General features: G+C 45.5%; 1 protein-coding gene across 5 annotated transcripts in view; it reads left to right on the plus strand.

The window, feature by feature from the left end:
- NOTCH2 (notch receptor 2) overlaps positions 1–17,216 on the plus strand; it is a 199,007-nt gene extending 181,791 nt beyond the window's left edge. For 4 of the 5 annotated variants that reach the window (XM_045081842.1, XM_045081844.1, XM_004771037.2 and 1 more), the window contains 11 exons: positions 2,236–2,348; positions 3,301–3,806; positions 5,134–5,481; positions 6,214–6,356; positions 6,555–6,765; positions 7,198–7,294; positions 8,723–8,891; positions 9,802–10,103; positions 10,879–11,026; positions 11,666–11,763; positions 12,686–17,216. In XM_045081842.1, the coding sequence (XP_044937777.1) occupies positions 2,236–2,348; positions 3,301–3,806; positions 5,134–5,481; positions 6,214–6,356; positions 6,555–6,765; positions 7,198–7,294; positions 8,723–8,891; positions 9,802–10,103; positions 10,879–11,026; positions 11,666–11,763; positions 12,686–14,074 (3,524 nt within the window). In that variant the 3' untranslated portion in view covers positions 14,075–17,216. Of the gene's footprint in view, positions 1–2,235; positions 2,349–3,300; positions 3,807–5,133; positions 5,482–6,213; positions 6,357–6,554; positions 6,766–7,197; positions 7,295–8,722; positions 8,892–9,801; positions 10,104–10,878; positions 11,027–11,665; positions 11,764–12,685 lie in introns of those variants that run through there. The other variant, XM_045081846.1, reaches the window with a different exon arrangement.
- The last annotated feature ends 624 nt before the right edge of the window (positions 17,217–17,840 follow it).

Consider the following 17,840-nt stretch of genomic DNA (forward strand, 5'->3'; position numbering starts at 1 on the left):
CGTTTTAATTGGGGAAAAATACACATAACAGTGTGTACCATCTTAACCATTTAAAAATATTTTACTTATTTATTTGACAGAAATCACAAGTAGGCAGAGAGGGGGCGGGAAGCAGGCTCCCCGCTGAGCAGAGAGCCTGATGCGGGCCTCGATCCCAGGACCCTGAGACCATGACCTGAGCCAAAGGCAGGCACCCAGGCACCCCCATCTTAACCATTTTTAAGTGTACAGTTCAATAGTATTAAATATGTTCACATTGCTGTGCTGCCAACACGAAATTCATCCACAGAACTCTTTCATCTGAGGAAAATAATGTCTTGTGTTCAGAAACCAAGTGTCTGCTCTGGCTTCATCACCCTGTCTCCTTTGGCATGTAATAACTTGGGTTACTGGGTAGTCACTTCCCCTTCTCTCCATGTCTGGAACCCAGAGATGATTAGGATCTTCTGAGTCACCTAAGAGGAGTAGGTCTGAATTGGGATGTGTTTAAGCAAAACCAGTTCATGAGAGTATGTACTGGAAAGCTGCAGGTGTATTACCTGCATAGCTAAGAGTTGGCTGTGCTCCCAGTCTCTTCTCAAGTTTCTTTATCTTCACAAAGCATAAAGATGACCAAGTCCTGTCTTAGAATGGGCTCTTGTCATAGGCACTTATTAGTTACTTCTGAAGATGGGCAGCTTGGCAACTTTGGGATAGTGTTTAACAGTGGCAGTGTCATCAGATACTCAGAAGTCTGCCTGGCATTTCTGGAGTCGTTCCAGACTTTATGCTATAGTAGTATTCCTTGGGAGTCGGGTGATAGGCTACAGTAGTCTCCTGAGTACTAATTTGGCAAGTTGGACTCAGCTGTATTGTGAGCCCATCTCTAGACCTCCTTCCTTCCAATTTTAAAGAGATGTTACCTTTAAGAACTTTGGTAATTTATGAAGAATGGGATGTATTTTGCGCTGTGGAAGATGCCTGGATGCGATATCAAAAAAGAAACAGTCCCTTATGAACATCATGCCTATTGGGGCAATGTTGGACACAGAGAGTGTGAACAGTCTGTCTGGCAGCCTCATGTTGGCCATGAGGTGCTTGGGAAGCCAGAGAAGCAAACCAGGCTACTGTTTCTTTCATTGCCTCTGAGGCTTCCTTTTCCTGGAAACCCTGACAAGCACCTACAAAGAAAGAGGGAAAGAGATGAAGGAAGGATTAAAGACAACCTTGAACTTGTGTCCCACCACCAGGAAGGAGTAGTGATGCATTGTCCGCACTTGTGATTGAAAAGAGTCCCTTGAGCTCACTGGGTGTAATTATTGTGGGATGCGGTTGCTGAGATGGAGATTGAGGGGCCATCTGTCCCTGAGCCCCATGTCCATGTGATGGCTGCTCTTGGGTAGTGGCTGCTGCTGTGATTTGAAGAGGCAGGCACATGTAACCCTTGCCTCTTAATCCTGACTGACCAAAACTATGACTATTTAAATTTCCTTTTGAAAACCCCTCTTCTCTTTGTCCATGGCTGAGGGCCAGATGGGACCCATCTCCTGCCATTTGCCAGGAGGCACCAGCTGTGTCTCCACAGGTCTTCCCCTAGGTTCCAGCTGTTTATTTCACTTTATCATGCAGCAGTGGCCTCGATCTAGATGCCTTCTGTTTTAGAACTGTCTCTAGAGGAAATTAACTCTGGAAAAAACTCAGTTCTATTTTAAAGCAGTGCCATTCAGATTACAAAATGGCTAGAAAATGATTGAAAAGAGATGTTACAGATGAAAATTCTGTGTAAGCTACAAATCACCACTTGGATATGTTGGCCTGGTATAGCCTCTCCTGTGAAGTTGACAGTTTTAACAAAATGCACTGAATGGTTTTGGTAAATGTTTCTTTTGGTTTATGAAAGCTAAATTATCTTCAAAAAAAATTAAAAAGCTGAAGTGTCCTTTTCTTTTTCTTCTCTTTTTGTCAGATTAGAGTGGTTTTTCACATCCCTGTCCACCCTGTTTTGTGAGTCTGTTGGGGATGTGTGCCACATATACTTACTGTGTGGGCAAGACACATGAGGGTATTGGCCTGAACCAGTGGTGGTCCAACTAGTGTTTTCCTCATCTTCTCATGTTCCCTTGGGCTTAGGACTCAGCTCACACCTCTTGCCCCATCCCTCACCATTTGGCTAGCTCCCATCCCAACAGCACTCTGTTGAGGAACTGCAGTTACTTCTCCTCCCTTTTAAAACGCCTTTCTATTTTCTGCTTTAAGGTCGTCACTGTGAAACTTTCATTGATGTATGTCCCCAGATGCCTTGCCTGAATGGGGGGACTTGTGCTGTGGCCAGCAACATGCCTGATGGTTTCATTTGTCGTTGTCCCCCGGTAAGTGCCATGTTGTCTATTTAAGGGGCATGCTCTCTTTTACACAGTCTGGACAAAGCCTGAGATTAAACCTGATTTTTCCACACTCCATCTGGAACTTCTTGGTGTGGAGATTGATTAATTTTAGCTCCTTCACAAAAAAGTGCTGGAGTTTCCCATTTAAAGCTGTTAAGATACTCCCAGAAAGAGTGAGCTCCCTATTCTATGACTCTCAGTCTTTAGAAGCACTAAGAGAAATCCACGGAAAGTAGTGGAATATTCCCTTGAAAACAAGACTAGTGTCTTTGGCTTCTGGGTGTGCCAGAGGGTAGTCTTGCCTCCCAGATTGGGGCAGAGTTGGTTGGAAATGCTACTCTGCTTATACTCCTTAGCAGGGACTATTTGGGAGCAAGCTGCTTATTATACTAGAAGGAAGCCTATTTTTAGCCATTTGGTATGAAAACTCTCTGTCCTCTTCCAGGGGCTAAAACCTCCCTAAAACAGAGATCACTCTGTGTGAGGACGTAGCGAAGGGAGACCTGTGCAGTAACTTTGGTCTAGCTGAGCAGGAAGTATAAGAATAAAATGACACGGAAAGCTTATTAGATGCTCCAGACTCCGGAAATAACGTCTCTCTCCCCCGCCCCGAAACCCATTATATAAATGGTCTAAGGACAGCTAGGGAAGTTGCTTATAGATACAGTGTTATCTGAGTTTTATCCCACCTATGACCTGTGGATTTAATTTCTAGAAGTGAGCTCTTAAAGTGAACGAATTCTACATTCATCCCATGGAACCTTCATCTCTGACCTTAGGTCACCTTGAAGAGGCTTCCTCCTAGAACATGGTACAGGAGGCTACGTGGAGGGATCTTAGCCATGTGTCTAATCTTTATTGTCTAGAGGGATGGCAGAGAAGGGATTGGGAGGGAAAATGAGGCCTGCTATCCTCATTTGTTCACTGATTTCCACAGGGATTCTCCGGGGCAAGATGCCAGAGCAGCTGCGGACAAGTGAAGTGCAGGAGAGGAGAGCAGTGTGTGCACACGGCCTCAGGACCCCGCTGCTTCTGCCCCAACCCCCAGGACTGTGAATCAGGCTGTACCAGTAGTCCCTGCCAACATGGGGGTAGCTGCTATCCTCAGCGCCAGCCTCCTTACTACTCTTGCCAGTGTTCTCCACCATTCTGGGGCAGCCACTGTGAACTTTACATGGCCCCCACCAGCACCCCTCCTGCCACCTGCCTGAGCCAGTACTGTGCCGACAAAGCTCGGGACGGCGTCTGCGATGAGGCCTGCAACAGCCATGCCTGCCAGTGGGATGGGGGTGACTGTTCCCTGACCATGGAGAACCCCTGGGCCAACTGTTCTTCCCCACTTCCCTGCTGGGATTACATCAACAACCAGTGTGATGAGCTGTGTAACACAGCCGAGTGCCTTTTTGACAATTTTGAATGCCAGGGGAGCAGCAAGACATGCAAGTAAGAGTCCAGGGTCCCCAGAAGCTGAGGGAGACTATCACTAACACAACTCAGTTCCTCGTTCTTGCTCCTAACCACTCCAGGGCTTCAGCCCAAGCTGCCTCTGCTGTTCAGACTGGTGCCCTGAGACCCTCTTCCTGGTGTCAGCCTTGCCCCGCCACACGCTGCCCTGTGCTCCCCCTTGCTGACAGAGGTCCAGGAATGCTCATGTGCAGCCACCCTCTCTCTGCCTTTCTCTGCCTTCTCACCTGCTGCTCTCACGACCTCCTAGGGGAAATAAGTTTTGGAAGTGGTGTTACCCATTCCCAGGCAGCCTCTCACATAATCTGCCTGCAGGATGAACGAAAAGGTCTGTACCTCTCTCGGTTTACCCCCGTCCCTTTCTTTTAGACAGGGTTTCCCCGTCTAGACTTATCAGGAAGCATAAGCCAGATCAGGCTAGTTAACCCTCGTAGTCGTTACCATGGCAGTTACAAGGTGCTTTATGGTTAAATAACAACTTTCCTTTTAGCTCTTGCATTTAATTTAACCTCAGTGCGCTCTCAACATTCTTATGAGGCATAATTACTGTCATTGGTCTTTCACAGGTGAGGGAACTGAGACGTGGGAGGTTGGAGAACTTGTCAGAGCACATAAAGTTACTGTCGACTCCCAAATTCAATGAGCCAGTGTGGCAAATTGTACCAGTGGCAAAACTCTCAAGGGGTGGGAGTAGGGAGGAGAGGGAGATGAAATGATTTGTGCAGCGTTTAGATTTGGAGACTCAATTTCCTGTTCCCAGTATTTGAAAGAGACTCTGTGTGCTCTGGCACAGATTTAAATCTGGTCCCGTGTATGGCATGCACCTCTCTGCACCTGCCTTCCACAGCTAAGACTCAGTCTTGTTTGGGAAGGAAATGAGCCATACTGACATGATCCTCTGTAGAGCCCTGATGGTTCAGTTCCTGGAGGCACCTTTTACTTCCAAAAGTTCACTGTTAACTCATTAGGGATAGTGGATTAAAAAAAGAGAGGAAGTGTGCACCTGGTTGATATTTGTTTCAGGTGTGCAGCTTTGCTTACAAATCTGACTTAACAAGATCACCAGCTGCCTGGGGGGCTGTGAGCCCTGCAGCATAGTAAGCAGCACAGAGTTTTTCTCCTGTGGCGAGCATTAGATGATATGTACTCTGTGCTGTCGGGGATAGGAGATTCGGCAGAGGGACCTGATCTGGGCCATAGGAGATAAGTGGGGAAAGCCACAATAGTTCCAAGTAGAAAACCAAATAATGTGGCAGTCTATTCTGAACTGTTTCCTTGTTCTCTCCCGCTTCTGCCTCCTGCCTAGGTATGACAAATACTGTGCAGACCACTTCAAAGACAACCACTGTGACCAGGGATGCAACAGTGAGGAGTGTGGCTGGGACGGGCTGGACTGTGCTGCTGACCGGCCAGAGAACCTGGCAGAGGGGACCCTGGTTATAGTGGTGCTCATGCCCCCGGAGCAGCTGCTCCAGGACGCCCGCAGCTTCTTGCGGGCACTGGGTACCCTGCTCCATACCAACCTGCACATTAAACGGGACTCGCAGGGGGCACTCATGGTCTACCCCTACTATGGTGAGAAGTCGGCTGCCATGAAGAAGCAGAGGATGACTCGAAGGTCCCTTCCTGATGATCAAGAACAGGAGGTGGCTGGGTAGGTGTTTGGTTTCTAGAGCCCTTAAAGCTTACTTCTTAACTTCTTCAAGTTTATAAAGCTAAGTACTTTGATAAACAGAGGTTATAACTGAACCTGTAAAAATGCAGAGCTCAGAGAAGTAGAACAGCCCACCAAGTAAGACAAACCCATTTGCCAGTATGTGTGTTTAAGAGTTAAAGTTTGCCTTGGTCCTGGTATCCTGAGAGGTGCATTGGAGCAAGCAGAAGGCAGGATGTCAGGGAGGCCTCCTCAAATGCCAGAATTCGTAACCCTTTGCCAGGGTTGCCTCAGATCCCTTCAGTACTACTCTTCTTTTGAAATAATCATTGCCTTCTATTCATAGAAGTCTTTATAATCATCTTAAATTGTGTCTTTGCACCCTACTTTTTGTTGGTATATCCCACAATTCTAGCTAGCTAGGATCCAGATGCAGAGACAGAGGAGAATGAGGACCAGCTTTACCCACTTTCCTCACTTGGTCTTGTGTTGCCTCAGTCAGAAGGCGCAGACTCAGCCAGGCCAAGGAAGGTGAGGCAGAGTCCAAGTGGGAATTAGTGGTTAGGATCTGAAGGGACAGGATCTTAATTTCTAAGATCTTTCAAGGAAGTGTCACAGAGCTGGAGAGCCCAGTGCTGAAGGTGAGGAAGGAAGGCTCATGTAATCCTTTTTAACTTCACTGTTTAACTGACACCTTTCTGTTTTCTCACCATTTCCCTTGGCATCCCACAGCTCTAAGGTATTTCTGGAAATTGACAACCGCCAGTGTGTTCAAGATTCAGACCAGTGTTTCAAGAACACAGATGCAGCAGCAGCTCTTCTGGCTTCTCATGCCATCCAGGGGACCCTGTCCTACCCTCTTGTGTCTGTCGTCAGTGAGTAGCACTGGTGTTAAGGGGAAAGTTTGGGGCAGGGGAGGTGTTACTTGGGGGCACGGAGAAAAGGGCACACTTTTCAATGTGCAGCTCTGTTTTTCAGGGCTGGTGATGTCAATCAATCCATGCCTTCTAAATGAATTTATACTAATATTGAGAGGTTTATTCAGCACTTTCCCTGTCCCTCTGCATTTCCAGGTGAATCTCTGATGCCAAAACCCACTCAGCTTCTCTATCTGCTTGCTGTGGCTGTGGTCATTATCCTGTTTATTATCCTGCTGGGAGTAATCATGGCGAAACGAAAGCGTAAGCATGGCTCCCTCTGGTTGCCTGAAGGTTTTACCCTTCGTCGAGACTCCAGCAATCACAAGCGTCGTGAGCCAGTGGGACAGGATGCTGTGGGACTGAAGTAAGATGGTTTACTAGCAAACTACTATTGACAGTAGTAAAAAGCAGGGATAGATCAGAAAGGAGATCTTGTTGAATTATGATTTTAAATTTCAAGCTCTGGCGATATCACGCTATCACACTTGACCATGATTCTGAACTCCTGCTGAGTGACGATGAAGTAATAGAATCTGGATGCTTCTGTTCCGTACCTATTTAAGTGGCAGTGCTCAGCTTTTTTGTAGAGGCACACTTTTGTTGTAAGCTCTTGATCCATGGGAAAGGAAAGGACTTTTACTCAGGCAATGGGACATAAAATACTACCCACCCTTTCTGGGCCATAGCCCCTGAAAATCTTTGAGGATAGCCATAGAAAAAGTATTAAAAACCACTATATTAGTTTACAATATAACCTCTGCTCTTGTTTTTTCCCTTCTTAATTTTGTCCTTTCAGAAATCTCTCTGTGCAAGTCTCAGAGGCTAACCTTATTGGTTCTGGAACAAGTGAACATTGGGTTGATGATGAAGGGCCTCAGCCAAAGAAAGCCAAGGTAAGCTGGCCATGGTAGATCCACCATTGTCAGGCACTATCTGGTCACACTTCATATTTCTGTCTTTTGGTATCTGGAGTGTCCCAAATGGGAGAGCAGGGTGGTAGTCTTTGTATGCTGCCCAGGCAATGGCTAACCCCAGGTGTCCTGAAAGGTAAAAATTGTTAGGTCATCAATGGCCTTGGGTTTCCTCCATACGCGTTTCACTAAGAACTCTTTAAAAATAATAAAACAAACGTGACTTCTTCCTTCAGAATCATGCTTATGGTAGCCAAATAAAGACTGATGTGTATTAAAACTTACTTCCTTTTTGGCTAGATCTTTCTCTTATCCTCTCTGGATATTCCTTCTAGAAAGGAAGTTGTAGATATAGATACACAGAAGAAGAAAGGCAGTGACCGCTGAATTTGAAGATTCTGCATCTTGAATCCAGAAAATTAAAACCATATAGAAGTAAGAGGTAGATCAGGCTGAAGCTGATACAAAAAGGGAGACCATCCTTCCATACCTGTACATGGCTGGGATATGCATATATCCATGATACTCTAAAGTGGCTTGAAGATATACATGCTTGAGGAATACAGGGATGCAATGCTGGATGACGGCAATAACATTGCTTTAGTTATAATCAGAACTGGATTTGGATCCCAAACTCTGCTACTTGGTAGCTAGAAAATTACTTAACTTCTTTGTACCTGATGATTATTCTTTGTACCTCATTATCTGTAAAATAGGGAGTTGTGAAGATAAGACGGCAATACATGTAAAGTGCCCTACCTATTTTCTATCACATAGTAAATATTCAATAAAGGGTAACTGCTATTTAAATTAGTATAGTAATTATTGCCCAACAAGTATATCCCTGGTCCTTGCTATGTGCTGGGCACTGTGTTAGGTACAGGGAAGTGGTGTTGACTGAGGCTTATTTCCTGTTCTCATGAACCTTACTCTCTAGTGGTAGAGACTGCCATGTAATGCCTTGTAAGCACTTAACACAATAGTTAAGTAGAGGTAAGCAGAGAGTGCTTTTTGGGACCCACCAGAGGAATTAAAGTCCAATTCTATATGAAGGGTAGGTAGGAGTTAGAAAAAGACATGGCAAACAGCGGGGACAACACAGGCAAAAATCCAGAAGCAAGGAAATGCTGCTTTGGGGATCTGTAGATAGCATATTTGGTAGGTGAAATAGATGGCATATTAAGGCTGAAGCCTGGAGTTTGGGATGAGGAAGTTGAGAGAGTTGTATGGATGGTGCAGAAGAGGGTGACAGGACCCACCTCCTGGGAACATCAGGAAGCTGGTGTGGATGATGCCCTGGAGGGTGGAATAGAAGGAGAGAGAAATGAGTGGAAGACTCTGGACTAGCTCCTTGTCCATAGTTCCTAATGGTGGGCCAGGTCAACAAGGAGCACTGTTTTCCCCTGTCAGGCTGAAGATGAGGCTTTGCTCTCAGAGGAAGATGATGCCATCGATCGACGTCCATGGACACAGCAGCACCTTGAGGCTGCAGATATCCGCAGGACACCATCGCTGGCGCTCACTCCTCCACAGGCGGAGCAGGAGGTGGACGTGCTAGACGTGAATGTCCGTGGCCCAGGTCAGCAGCTGCAAGCCTCCCCCTTTCCACCTGCCATGCCTGCCCTTGGTTCTGGGTTGTGCCTGTGTCTGCTCCACTTGGTGGTATGCCCCCTGCTGATCGCACAGATGAAATCAGCATGAGGAAATGAATGCTTAGGGAATACAGGCATGCAGAAATCATAAACCTGTGTGAGAAGAATGGAAAGTTTCACATTGCCTCATGTACAGCATGCTTGGGAATAGATAGGCTGGTCATATGGGAAATATTTCAGTAGTTTAGAAAAGTAATATCCCAGGGGCGCCTGGGTGGCTCAGTGGGTTAAAGCCTCTGTCTTTTCTCAGGTCATGATCCCAGGGTCCTGGGATCGAGCCCCGCATTGGGCTCTCTGCTCAGTGGGGAGCCTGCTTCCACCTCTCTCTCTCTCTCTCTCCCCCCCCCCCCGCTCTCTTCCCCCCTCTCTCTCCATCTGCTTCTCTGCCTATGTGTGATCTCTGCCTGTCAAATCAATAAATAAAATCTTAAAAAGAAAAAAATAGAAAAGTAATATCCCAAAGCAGAAGGATAGAAAATTAGTTTAGTTGATATCTTAGTGCATATCATTCTATTAACACTGGACATTTTAAAATGTGGCCCAGTTTAAAATAACATAGCACTTAGGAATTTAAACACAAAGACTTGTTTAACTTAGAGGAGAGCCCTAACTTAAAAAGACTCTTACTTTCCCATTACTCTTCACAGAAAGGACATTATTAGAGGAAAAGTAGGTGGCAGATATAAAACTAATTGCCAGTTACCACGGGAAGCCTAGGGATTTTTTTCCCCCACAAGAATAACTTTATTCAGACAGAACTGTTCCAACAGTTGGGCTAAGTGAACATTAATGTCTTTCTCCTCTTTGAATACTTTTTGGAAAATTCCTTTCTTATAGATGGGTGCACCCCACTGATGCTGGCTTCTCTCCGAGGAGGCAGCTCAGATATGAGCGATGAAGATGAAGATGGAGAGGACTCTTCTGCCAACATCATCACAGACTTGGTCTACCAAGGTGCCAGCCTGCAGGCCCAGACAGACCGGACCGGTGAGATGGCGCTGCACCTTGCAGCCCGCTACTCAAGGGCTGATGCTGCCAAACGTCTTCTGGATGCAGGTGCAGACGCCAATGCGCAGGACAACATGGGCCGCTGCCCTCTCCATGCTGCAGTGGCAGCTGATGCCCAGGGGGTCTTCCAGGTAAAGAACAGGACTAGGGCTGATTCCCTGTGGATCTATAATGTTTCCTCTTTGCTAAGGCACTTAATATCTGATTATATTCATTCAAAAATTCTTTTAGAGACTAGAGTGGGTGGTAGAGTCCTGCTTGCTGGGCAGAAGAGCAGGAAAAGAATAGCCCCAAGCTAACCTAACTCAAACAGCCAGATAGCGATAGAGCCAACAGCAGATTACACCAGTTTCTAATTTTTAATCGTTGTCCTTTTTGATGTGCCTAAGTGCCTCCCAGGTGAATAGATCAGAGCAGAGAGGTGCCGGTTATGATGCTTTTTGACTAGTATCAGCTTCTCCCTGTAGATTTATCTGGCCTTATGGACTTCCAGCTGCTCCTTGGTGGTTTTCTTGATGTGAATTTCCAGTGTATTCCTTGTTGCCCTTTTATTTTACCCTTGTAAGGAAACTGGAAGCATTCTAGTTCATCTTAAACTAGACACCATAATTGAGGTTGTGATATTTTCCCACATCCCTCCTTTCTTTGGAATGTAGAAGACATCGCTTTCCATGAGCCATTATCCCTTGAGCACTCATTTGTTCATTTATTCATTCATTCATTCATTCATTCATTCAGTATTTATTGATTGAGTATGATAGAGTCTTGGACACGATGATAGCAAGCATTCCCTGCCCTCCAGGATCTTACAGTGTAGCGTCAGCTCTGTTGCTCTTGTTTCTTCTCTTAGCTTCATTATTTCTTGTCTCCAGGTGACTCTCTTTTCTGTACTTTTTCATCTTCTAGATTCTGATCCGCAACCGAGTAACTGATCTGGATGCCAGGATGAATGATGGCACTACACCACTGATCCTGGCTGCCCGCCTAGCTGTGGAGGGAATGGTGGCAGAACTGATCAACTGTCAAGCAGATGTGAACGCAGTGGATGACCATGGTAGGGCCAAGAGGCGGAGAGTCAGACTCTTGCCTGCAAAGCATGCCTCTGAGGGGCAAGTCATTACATGATCCTTGTAGAATTTCCCAGATTTGAATCCAGCATAGACTTTTTGTTCTTCCTTTCAACATTTTGAGTGCAGAGAACTATGCCAGTGGGAAGTTCACAGGCAAAAGATAGGAAGAGATTTCTAGTAAGGGCTCTTGGATCTCAAAGCCAGCCTGTGAAAGGCTTGCCTTTGTGGGCTCCCAGGCATACCACGCTCAGTATGAGGACTTGTGAACTGACTTCACTAGAGGGCTGTGAACAGTATCTTAAATAGACATTCTGGTGTATGCTAAGTAGATAGGCTTTTGTCCTCAGTGTGGGATTCTGTCATGGGGAGGATGTGGGTACCCTAGACAAATGATCCTTTTACCTACGTGTCTTCTGAAAGCTAGGCAGCTTGTATTAAAGTATTTCTGGAACAGAAGAAAAATAAGGTAATACTTTGGTTTTTCCCCACAGACCTCTAGAGACAACTGGCTTGCTGCTATCTGGGAAGTTCAAAGTTTCCTCATATAAGTCATGATGCTTTTTTATACTGAGTAGCACATGTCCCTCTACTCTGTCGGCTTACAAAAATGTTTTTCCCTCTAGGAAAATCCGCTCTTCACTGGGCAGCTGCTGTCAATAACGTGGAGGCAACCCTTTTGCTGTTGAAAAACGGGGCCAACCGAGACATGCAAGACAACAAGGTACAGTCTGGGCTCTGCGCTGGAGGGCAGACCTCACAGTGCCTCAGGTTATGAAGCTTTCCCTTTTCTCCCATAGCTCCTCTTGTGATGAATTCAGACAGAGAGGGATACAGGTGGACAGGAGCTGGCTCTGAAGAGCTTGAGGGGAGGATATTGGGCTTACCCAGGGAAGTGTCTGGAGTGAGCCCTCTGCCTCCGCAGTACTCAGTCTGAAGCAGGCCGTCCTATAAATAATGTCATCGTAGCCCTCTCTGCCTTTCTCTTCTTTGACATTGCTCTTTCTCCTCTTCTCTTTTTGGCTCATGACCACTTCCTTTTCTCTTGTTCATTTCCATTTTCTTTGCTGTGGCTCTTGTTTTCTGTTCTTGGACACCATAGGTGTTTTCCTGTTTGTTTTTCTTCCTCTGAGTCTTAGGTAATATTTCCCTGTCTCTTGCTCGTCTTATCTTTTGTGTTTCCTCTTTTCCCTTATTTTAATTCTTTCTTGAACATGTTTAGTTTCCTTTTGCTTTTGCTTTCCCTTATTTTCCCACTTTAGGTTCCTCTCTCCTACCTTTCTTGTTTCTAACTCCTTATCCTCTTAGAGCCCTATTTTGGTAAGCTCAGTGGTCTTTTAATTAAATCTCTGGCTCAGGGGCATGCTTTATTTCCATATTCCCAACTAAGGAGACATCACCCTCAATGAGGCAATATTGCTTCTTGGAGAAGGATAAAATAATCTTACTCTTTTTACATATAAAGCCACAGATATCCAGTGAGTACACAGGCAGAAAGACATTTTATCTGTGGTATTAAAATTTCATACAGGGAGGCAGTTAGGAAACAAATAACTGGATTTGATAATAACAAAAAGTTTGAGAAACACTGGTTTATTCTCAAGAGTGTTGCTGATTTTAATGTTCTATGTGGGCCTTTTCTGTAGGAAGAGACACCTCTGTTTCTTGCTGCCCGGGAGGGAAGTTACGAAGCAGCCAAGATCCTGTTAGACCATTTTGCCAATCGGGACATCACAGATCACATGGATCGTCTTCCTCGGGACGTGGCTCGGGACCGCATGCACCATGACATTGTGCGCCTCCTGGACGAATACAATGTGACACCAAGCCCTCCAGGCACTGTGCTGACTTCTGCCCTCTCACCTGTGATCTGTGGGCCCAACAGATCTTTCCTCAGCCTAAAGCATACGCCAATGGGCAAGAAGCCTAGACGACCCAATACCAAGAGTACCATGCCCACTAGCCTCCCTAATCTTGCCAAGGAGGCCAAGGATGCCAAGGGTAGTAGGAGGAAGAAGTCTCTGAGTGACAAGGGTCAGCTGTCTGAGAGCTCAGTGACTTTATCCCCTGTTGATTCCTTAGAGTCTCCTCACACATACGTTTCTGACACCACATCCTCTCCAATGATTACATCCCCTGGAATCTTACAGGCCTCGCCCAACCCCATGCTGGCCACTGCAGCACCCCCTGCTCCAGTCCATGCACAGCATGCACTGTCTTTTTCTAACCTGCATGAAATGCAGCCTTTGGCTCATGGGGCCAGCACTGTGCTTCCCTCAGTGAGCCAGCTGCTGTCCCATCACCACATTGTTCCCCCAGGCAGTGGCAGTGCGGGGAGCTTGAGTAGGCTCCATCCTGTCACTGTTCCGGCAGATTGGGTCAGCCGCATGGAGGTGAGTGAGACCCAGTACAATGAGATGTTTGGGATGGTTCTGGCTCCAGCTGAGGGCACGCACCCCAGCATAGCTCCCCAGAGCAGGCCGCCTGAAGGGAAGCACATAACTACCCCTCGGGAGCCTTTGCCCCCCATTGTGACTTTCCAGCTAATCCCCAAAGGCAGTATTGCCCAACCGGCAGGGACTCCCCAGACTCAGTCCAACTGCCCTCCTCCTGTTGCAGGCCCCGTGCCCACCATGTACCAGATTCCAGAAATGGCTCGTTTGCCCAATATGGCTTTTCCCACTGCCATGATGCCCCAGCAGGATGGGCAGGTTGCTCAGACCATTCTCCCAGCCTATCATCCTTTTCCAGCCTCTGTGGGCAAGTACCCCACACCACCTTCACAGCATAGCTATGCTTCCTCAAATGCTGCTGAGCGAACACCCAGTCACAGCGGTCACCTGCAGGGTGAGCATCCCTACCTGACACCGTCCCCAGAGTCTCCTGACCAGTGGTCAAGTTCATCACCACACTCTGCTTCTGACTGGTCAGATGTGACCACCAGCCCTACCCCTGGGGGTGCTGGAGGAGGTCAGCGGGGACCTGGAACACACATGTCTGAGCCACCACGCAGCAACATGCAGGTGTATGCATGAAAGAATCTGCCTCCAGTGTAGGGACAGAGCTGCCTATTATAAATGCTGCTGAGGAACAAATGAAGGTCATCCGGGAGAGACATGAAGAAATCTCTGGAACCAGCTTCTGGAGGCAGGAGAAAGAAGATGCTTTTATCTTTTAGATAATGCAAGGGAAGCAGTTTTGTCAGCTTCACTGGGTATCTGCAGGATTTGGGTTCAGGGGAACATGGCTCCTTTTAATTTCTTACCTATCAAGCCAAGTTTGTGGAAGTGCAAAGCTAATATAAGACTTGGGACCATGTTCACTCTTTTCTATTTGGAGGAAAGAATGGATGCCTGTCATAGCCCAGACATTCTTGCAGTTTGGACTGCATTTTAAGCCCTGGGGGCTTCTGCGATATCCATGAGAAAATTCTACAGAAAGGTCCTCTTCGAAATTGTACCCTGGAATTCTGCTTATGTTGACCTGTCTCATCTTACCTTCCTTGGAAATTCTCTTGACTTCATTTGGTGCTTTAATTTTTGCACCTCTCTGTGGTTGTGCACCCCTGCCCCTAGCATGTTTGAGGGCAAGACCCTTGTGCTTTTAATCATTCTTGCTCTGGAAAGCAACTTCAGCCTCCTTTCTCCTCTTTTCCCAGTGTCTCCAGGAATATCACAAGGTTTGTTTTGGTTATGGTTCTCAGCATTCACCTTTCAAGTATGTTTCTTTAGAAAACAGATCTCTTGCAGTCTCCTACCTAATATCATTCCTACAAGAGGAAGAGGGGCAAGATAGTTTTCTTTGAACCCATTCTGGGGACAGAAGACCCTTTGAAGAGACTGCACCTTAATTCTCTTGCCTGCACGCAGGGTTTTACATAAACCTTACCAGGAAGAAGGATGAGAATTGGCTGTTTTTCCATTTGTGGGCCTAGTCAGTGTGAACTTTTATCCTTGGCAGTGCAGGTACTATGACACCCTTAAAAAAAGAAAAAAATGGAATGTTGGAATGACCAAGAGATAAGTTAACTCATGGGAGAAGTGGTTACCCACTATCAAGTTCCTCTCGTTCCTGCCCAGCATTCCACTGATGGCCCGTGTGAAACACATTTATTCCCAGATCTCGGAACTCCCAGCCCACTTCACTCACTCATCCAGCCGGGGAAGCTAGCCTTAGCTGTTGAGCCTTTCTTTCCAGATATCTCCATAGAAGAAGATGTTTCAAATGATGCTCCCTCGCCATGAAAAAATGAACTCTGCTTGGTTCGAGGGACCCCATGACAGCGGGGGGGGGGGGAGACTGCAGTCTCTACCTCCTGAGTCTATTTATGACCGCACACCCGCTCATCAGTCTTCCCTCCACAGTGTGCACTCGAAGTTATGGTGTACCCAAGTAGGTTCTTGCTGAACACGTGGATTTTCTGTGTTCAAGCACAGGAAACAGAAAGCTGGCCTAGTTTTCTCAAGTCCAAGCCAGCCCTATAAAAATGTTGGAACCATGACGCAGTCTTTGCTGTGTATTTGCTACCATTCCTTTTCCTTCATGGCAGTCATGACATTCCCTTATAGGCAACTAACATAGAAACTTACCAGGATACTTTCCCTTCCTAGAGTCACCTTCTAGATGATGATGGACAATGAAAGACTTACCGTCTTTGTCATGCTCGTGCTGAGATTGTGATTATGTTGTACTTGAGTCTGCTTTCTGTTTGTGGTCTTGGCACCTTCCGTGACCCTCTGTCGAGGGCAGACGCATTCTAGTCAATGCTAGAAATAAGAGGAAAATAGTTTTCTTCCTCTTCTCCCTGATGCTCCCTTCTACCTGGTGCTATGATGTCATGACACCTGGGAAATTAGTTCTGCTGGGGCATTTTGTAGATATTGACAGGTGAATTTCCTATTCTGTTTTCATCTGAATGATAGTCTTTGTTCCTGCCTTGGCTAGGAGTGCCCATCAGAGCATCCCACTTAACCTGATTTGTCTGTGGCCCTGTTTGTCTGTTAACATGGCAGTCTACAATGTTTGGGGTTGTTTTGTTTTTTTTTTTTCCCAGTCGTGCCCAAGTTCATTGAACCAACAAAAATAATTAGTTCTGCCCCAATGTGAGCAGACTTTATTCTGTAGTCTATTCTCTCACATGGCAACTCTACCAGGCCTTTCATAACATATAATATTTTATCTTTTGAATGGTGACTCTTTACCTTGGACCCACTGCTAATTCACAGATGGGAGAACCTCTCTGCATGGACCAGTGTGGACCCCACCACATCTGCTCTCTCTGTTATCCGATCTCATCCTCACTTCCCGAAAGTATCAGCCTCTGACCCAATAGCTTGGCTCCTCTATAGACTCCTCGCTCCCCAACCACAGTGCAGGCCTAACTCGTGTATTTTTCCTTCTTGGGATCTTTTGGGTTTGGAGGAAGGGACTGTGAAAGCTGCCATTACAGACAACAGGCTTCAGTGATGAAGAGGAAGACACTGCCTTTCAAGCATTTATGAATCCCTTAGTTTGTAAGAACCCTTGAGTTGTATAGTGCCTAATAAAAGAGAAGCTGAGATGGAGAATCACTTTCTCATTTGGGTTCTGAATTAGAGACTAAGTTTTTATAGGACATATCTTTTATGCCATGTATAGGTCACCCCCCATTTTTGGTTTATTTTTATTTTTATAAATTCTTCCTTTGGCTCCTGTCTGCCTTTGGGGGTAGGAAAGGTGTAAGGGTAATAGAGTGAAAGACTTTGATGTAAGCAATCAGCCATGATGCTCAAGCCCATTATACCATCTTATTATCACATTTGCTGGTACACAATTCTTGCATGGAAAAGAACCAAAGGTATAATGTTTTGTTGGCAGGCAGCTTGGAGATTTTGGTTTTAACCAACACATTGAATGTATGATGAGCATTTGAGAGGACACAATTGTATGACCTGACGCTCCCACTTCTAACTGTTTGGTACTATGGCTCCTTCCTTGTGTACATTTCTCTTAAAAGTGATATTATATCTGTTTGTATGAAAAACCCAGTAACCAAGGAAAATGACTGCATGTTCCTAACTATGACATAGTAAGGAAAATGCACAATGTTTTTACTTTTCAAAGTTGCATTCTAAGGTAGTTAAGATGAAATTTATATGAAAGCATTTTTATCACAAAATAAAAAAGATTACATGTCAAGCTCTATGGCATTGCATTTTTTACTTTCTATTCCTGTGTCCCTCATCTTGCGATGATACACCTGATAATGTCAGAATTTGCTGAGAGAGAAATAATTTTCTTTTCATTCTGAAGCCCACAAAGCCCAGCACTAGGTATCTTTTTTTTTTCTTTCCCCAGCCAGATTGTAAAGAAATGCTTTTGAGGAAAAAATTTCTGTCAAACAGGAAGCATCACAAGACTGAATCACTTTTCTGTGTACTAGTTGGTGACAAATAAGACACTTGCTTAGGACAGAGTGCCAGCCAGTGGAGATGGAGAGTGTCTGCTAAAGCCAGAATTTAAAAACATAGTCAAACTAATAACACTGATGACGCTGTTACCTAAACCACATTATTCCTCAAAGTAAATTTTGTATAGCACTTAATATGTACAATTCTAAAATAATATTTTGCCAATAAATATGTTACCAAGTTCCTTTATACATTTCCTCGTATAAGTCAATCAGGGAGACATTTCAACACAGATACTTGACATTGGTGATATTTATGGAATTAGCGGTCTTGTATCAATTTTAGCATTGAACTTATTTCCATATTCTGTTAGCTTTTCAGAAACTTCTGAATCCCACATATGTAATTCTAA

The sequence above is a fragment of the Mustela putorius genome, unplaced genomic scaffold, assembly GCF_011764305.1.
Source record: "Mustela putorius furo isolate JIRA1106 unplaced genomic scaffold, ASM1176430v1.1 tig00000585_pilon_pilon_pilon, whole genome shotgun sequence".
Taxonomy (NCBI): domain Eukaryota; kingdom Metazoa; phylum Chordata; class Mammalia; order Carnivora; family Mustelidae; genus Mustela; species Mustela putorius.